Source organism: Dysidea avara, chromosome 2 (assembly GCF_963678975.1).
Source record: "Dysidea avara chromosome 2, odDysAvar1.4, whole genome shotgun sequence".
NCBI lineage: Eukaryota > Metazoa > Porifera > Demospongiae > Dictyoceratida > Dysideidae > Dysidea > Dysidea avara.
The window spans coordinates 24,114,297-24,120,522 of record NC_089273.1 but is presented as its reverse complement, the minus strand read 5'-3'; the positions used below and the strand labels follow the sequence as shown (position 1 = coordinate 24,120,522).

Below are 6,226 nucleotides of genomic sequence, written 5' to 3'. Positions count from 1 at the left end.
ACTGTTTTATTAGAGTGTATTAGTACTTGTCTTCAGAGTAGATGACTGCTCTATTAGAGTATCACAATCTTATTGATATTTGAATTGTGTGTGTTATGTTGATTCTTCCTGAAAAAGCTTGCATTATGTATGCATTATTCTCAAAATTATTCCAATAAATTGAAATAGAAATGTAGAATTAACTGCTTTTTAAAATCAATTATTTCAAAAACAAGATATTTAATTGTTTAATAGAGTAGTATGCAAAAAAGGAATTGATTGCTTTATTAGAGTAAATATAGGTGACTATTCTATTAGAGTATATTGATCATTCATTCATGAAATCTTTAATAATTCTTTTAAAATGCTAGAATAATGATTTCTGGCATTATATTGAAAATTATTCTGGTGCACTCTTAATTGATAATCTTGAATGATTCAAAAGAATAAGTTTGAAAAAGTAGCCAAAAATTATGTGCCCACATGTCCTATTTTCGTAGGCCTGGTCACATAATTTAATTGAATTAAAGTACTAAGAACCACTTGATTTAACTATTAGAACTCTTTTTTATATTATAGTAGATTGGAATTATTTGTCAACAAAGACAAAGTGATTTGTCACCATTTGGCACACTCAATTACCTGCAGAACATAGTTTGTAATGTATTAGACAGTAAATTGGCCAGAATGCTTTATGACATCATAAGTTTTCCAAAATCAGGTCACATACACTAACTTCTTTCTTCATTAATTTTTACTTTAAAGTTTTAATATTTAACATGTAGTTACGTGTTCTGTTAGTTATATCAAGTTTAGTTAGTTGCAATTGACTGCTTTTCTATAGAGTTAATGACTGTTTAGTTTTACAGAGAAGGATTTAGAGTACATACAATATGGCTTGGTAATAATTGTTAGCATTTTTCTGAATGTTTTGCACATCTTGTCCACAGCATATGAGTTAAATTTTGAATGATTTTATTATGAGATGCAGTTACCAGATTTAATGAACGCACACAACACACACAGTATGCACATTACTAGTTATTATTGTACTTGTTACAGCTTCACATTAATTTTATTAACAGCTACTGAATTATGCAAGATCAATTTTTTTGCTACCTAATAATACAATAGAAATTACTATACGCGTAAACACTGAAAATGTTCTAACCACCTCATGCATACTTTTACTCCCCCCCCCCCCCCCCCCCCCCACACACACACACACACACATCACACTTTCTGTACCTATATCAACATATCAAAACACACATGTTCATTATGAACTAAAGATTCCTGTATCTCAAACCTGTACAGTTTGTGGCTAAATTTGATATGTACAATGTACACTATTATTAAAAGTAGATTCAATTTGCAAAATCTTATTCCGTATAGGGAGTGCTAATTTACAAATATGGTTAGTTATTTTCAACAAGAGCAACAAATCAATGGCTATGCTGGAGCTAACTTGTCCATTTGACTTGGTTCAAAACCTTGAGTCTGCAAGGGAACGTAAACAAGGGAAAAGGAATACCAAGAAATACAGTCTGGATTTTATCGACTGGGAGTTCGTTGTTTTTACAGCACATGTACAATTGAACTAAGTGTATTAGGTCACTACCTATCACCTTCTTCATCATCCCTTCAAAACTGTATCAATTTTTGTTGATGAGACCACCATGATATCTAAGTCAAGCTGCAGGAGAATTTTTGACTTGGCAGCTTCAATATCTATCTCCACTTCCAGAAGAATATTTTGGCTAAGGATTACTCTGAATGGACTCTTGAATGTTGACACTTGATTAATTATACGTATATAATATTATATTTTTGTAAATTTTCCCTTGCCACACCCACTCTTGGAGCATTGCCCTGTGAGTGGCAGTGTGTGTCTGAGGACTCACCTCACATTATTGTTGTTGTAACACTCAATTTTCATCAATAAAATGATGGTCTCTATCTCTTACAGTATTAAAAACTGTAGACTCAAGCTCATGGGTACAGACAGAGCAACTATACGTTCTTACATTGTTTCTAATAACTTCCTCCTGTAGTCTCCACTTATCCAAATAAGTATATGACACCATGTAAAATGGTTAAATTCGTCAGATGTTATGAATTTATGAGTTATGAAAAAAGTGAATTGTATTGTCTGTGGCTAATTTCAAAGGTTACTATATACAGAACTATAGACAGTCAGTGTTGTGCAAAAAAACTTTCAACTACAATACAAAATTCAAGTATTATGTCACAAATACATGCATAAAGAAAGCTATAATGTTGAGAGCTAAATTCTAAAGATTGATATACAGATCACTACTGGTAATCAGCCACAGTTCTTAGTTACCATGGATCAGGCAATCACATGATCACCAATCCATTCTTGAAGACCATCATCCATTTTGGTATGTACACCGTATGGTACACTGGATAAACACATGTTTTGTTCTTTTCTTTCTCTGTAGTTAGCAATTCCAGCTAGTATCACATGATCAGCTACTTCACTGCTAGTCACAACTGGTGATCCACTCTTACCCCAACAATTTGTGTAGTTGCCAGAACCTGTATAAGTGTACAGATAATGTCATGTTGATGTAGTGGGTGAGGTATTCATCATGGCATAATAGTTAATGCCTATGGAATACAGTACATGCATGCATACATTGATAACCACATGGTCATAAATTCACAGGCTTTTCAGACATTCCCACCTATAGCCAATATTAAGGCCACAAGACATTTTTCATGTATACAGTATACAGATTTGTGTATATTATGTTGGAATCATTTTGTGAATAATTTTTTGAAAGAATTGCAGGATGAGTTCAAGAAATAATTATCAGATTTTCTTGTAATGTAACACAAAAATCATTGCTGAAACAGCACATGGATAAAAACAGTTAAGAAGATCAAGATACTCTAATAGAGCAGTCATTCACTCTAATAGAGCAGTCAACTATAGCAGTAAAATCTTAACTAGTATGCTTATATTTCACACAAATTTCAGGAATAATTTTTAGGATAATAAGTAACACAAGATTAACTTTGAGAATAATAGAAATAATTGCAAGAATAATTAATTAGGAGATTTTGGAGCATAAGTACAGATTGAGATAAAAGCAGAGTTAGATGATTGAATATGCATAGCCGATACACTTCCATGATGCATTGGTATCTATATCAAGTAACTCTTCCATGTTGTATTGCAGCAATATTCACCCAGAATAAGCTTTGTGGTCATATCAATGACCTGTGATGCCTAATAGGGTATCTGAAAAACCTAAGGAATCTCCGATCACTCTTTATTTCCAGCATAAAAGGAAAGTGCATGAGTATACAATAGCTAACCACTCATGGAGATACAGTGAATTGGTTACCAGAAAGAGAAGTATAGTAATTGGCTAAGACAGTTACATCTGTAGTTCTGTACACAATCACTCATATCATACTTACTTGTGCACATCATTTTATTATCAACAACTACTACATAACCATATGCAGTGCTGCACTTGTTGTTGGATACGATTTCAGTAACTTGTATATACAGTTCCTCAGTAACATCAGGAGTAATGATGTCACTATGGCCAATACTTGATCCTACATAATCAAAGTTTTCATATCCGTGCACACCAGAAAATCTGCTGATGGAGGTAATGCCTTTGTCCCGATCTGTTGGAAGACAAACTGGTTTAAAGATGCTGGTGTCAACAATTCTACCCAATTTCAATAAGGCAACATTGTATGCTAAAGTAGTGTCATTATACATTGGGTGACAAATTATTTGTATAACATTGTAATCAATAGAATCAAGTTCCTGAGTTTGACAGCCAAACTTTTTGTTCATCTTCACCATCACTGATTGAGGGAATGTTACTTGATCACACACACAACTAGCAGATGTGATCACAAAGTTATCATTGATTAAACTGCCTGAACATGTAGTGGAGTTAGTACCACATATTGCCACATGCCATACATTCTCATTTGCATCAATAACTCTAGGTGGTTGAATTTCTGTATAATTAGTTCCTGATGTATCATTAGCACATTGTATACAACCATAACCATCTGATGCTAGTACTTGGCCATATGGGCAAGAACACTTGTAACTTCCTGGAGTGTTGATACAGCTAGCTTCACACTTATCCAGTTTGTAAAGACACTCATCCACCTCTGTAGTAACACACAATACAGACACATTTGTCAAATGCACTACAAGTACTAAATGCAACCATACATGTAGAACTATATCTAGGGTTGTGTTTAAACAAAATTCTGAATTACACTAGCTACGGATATTCTACACATAAATGTATATTACTCTCAGAGAAACTTGTTTATATACTCACTCTTCACATACATATACAAAGTGCTTTTTACAAGTTATACAGTAGCTATATACAGTAGCATTACACCCTGTTCTAGCTGTGTTGATGTAATTTTAATGTGCATTTAATGTAATGGTGAGAGGTTTATTACTTCTGCTGATCATGATGTGACTCACCAAAACATTTCGTAGGCAAGAATGCAATACTGAAGTATCCAGCTTCACAGTAGCACTGCACAATTCCAGACTCATCAGTACAAATTTGATCACATCCTCCATTGTTTGTAGCACATGGTCCTTCAGTTGGTACAATAACTACGTAAGACAACAAATAATTGCATAATAGAAATTTACTATGAACGGTATAATCATCTCTAACCTCGAAAATCAATGCTAGCATTATTTGATTTAATTTTTCCTCCAATTTTGTTAACAGCAACACACTGATACAGAGCACTATCTGAAGGTGATGATCTTGGCACAAATATTTGTTGTACTGATAATGTAGTTGCTGTAGTGTAAGGCTGTCCATTTTTATACCATTGAAGTGTAGGTGAAGGCCTTCCCTCTGCTGAGCAATGTAACAGAAACTTTGGACCAAGCTTGATGGTAAAGGGGCTGGATGGTGATACATAGACTCTTGGTGCATCTACAAAGAGTGATATTATTTAATACAGCATTAAATTGCATATTACAGCTTACGTACATTCAACTGTTATTGTGAAATTAAATTCACTTGAAGACATTGGATGATTGGAAGCCTTGCATTTGCTTACTCCAGTTAATGTGTGATTAACTGACTTGAATTTCAATGCTGATGTCAGTACATTTTCAATTTTTATTGCAGATATTTCAATATTTTTATTTTCTTCAATGACTTTTCCTTGAGAGCCATACCATGATATGTCAGCATTGAAGGGAGATTTAATATCATTAGTAGCTGCACATGTTAGTATCAGCTCATGACCTTCTATGATATCTATTTCAGTAGTAGGTGAGGTGATTGATGGTGGACCTATTAATATGCAAATTTAAAAGACGGATGTGATAGTATAACAGTATTAATATAACATTATACATATTTGTATTACTAGTAACAAGTTTGAGCAAACAAATATTATAGAACTGGAAGGATAGCATACTACACTTACAACAGCTTGCTGAAGTAATAATTTTGTAACTCTGTAACTAATTCATAAAATATAAAACTTCTCATTGTCATACTGGTTCCAGCATCCTTGCCAGCTCACCACATGTTCCCCCAGTGGAATAATCTCAACTTTGAATGATGCTTACTTACATGCGTATATATGTATACAGTAAATTTAATTTAAAATGCTCAAATGATGAGCAGAATAGGATTGTAGTCATGCACACGACTTCAGAAGAGAGAATGGCATTATTTACGTACACTTGAAGTAGTCATGTTATATAATATTCTCATTAAACATTGATAATTCACTATTTGTATTGTGAATAGCCTCAGTAAATATGTATATACAATATGTATTCATATAACAGCAAATATGATCCTTACCATACACAGTGATAGTTGTATTCATAGAGTAACTGATTCCATCAATGTTACTAGCTCCACAACGATAAACTCCATCATTGTCTTTGTTTAAATTTTCAATTTTATAACTTGATATACTGGCATTGTCAGACTGTTGGTCAGTTGGTAAAGTTGTCCATTCATTAGTATTGATCAAGTATCTCTCCCATTGGTACTTGATTGTTCCATGTCCAACAGCTGAACAGCTCATTGTAACCGTCTTAGTACCAACATATACAGTGGTCCCTTGTGGTTGTAAGGTGATGATCGGTGTAGCTGGTAAATGAACAACACATTATTATTATAATCCCAAACAAGACAGAGCTCTAAGACAGTGAGTAACTATCATACGTTAAAGAATGATC

The 6,226-nt window shown here is 33.6% G+C and overlaps 1 protein-coding gene across 2 annotated transcripts in view; it reads right to left on the bottom strand.

The window, feature by feature from the left end:
- Window positions 1–2,084: 2,084 nt before the first annotated feature.
- LOC136246903 (hemicentin-2-like) overlaps window positions 2,085–6,226 on the bottom strand; it is a 22,664-nt gene continuing 18,522 nt past the window's right edge. For both annotated transcript variants that reach the window (XM_066038496.1, XM_066038495.1), the window contains 6 exons: window positions 5,844–6,137; window positions 5,013–5,321; window positions 4,686–4,955; window positions 4,484–4,621; window positions 3,433–4,152; window positions 2,085–2,541 (listed from right to left, as the gene is read on the bottom strand). In XM_066038496.1, coding sequence (XP_065894568.1) covers window positions 2,333–2,541; window positions 3,433–4,152; window positions 4,484–4,621; window positions 4,686–4,955; window positions 5,013–5,321; window positions 5,844–6,137 — 1,940 coding nt within the window. In that variant the 3' untranslated portion in view covers window positions 2,085–2,332. The remainder of the gene's footprint in view (window positions 2,542–3,432; window positions 4,153–4,483; window positions 4,622–4,685; window positions 4,956–5,012; window positions 5,322–5,843; window positions 6,138–6,226) is intronic.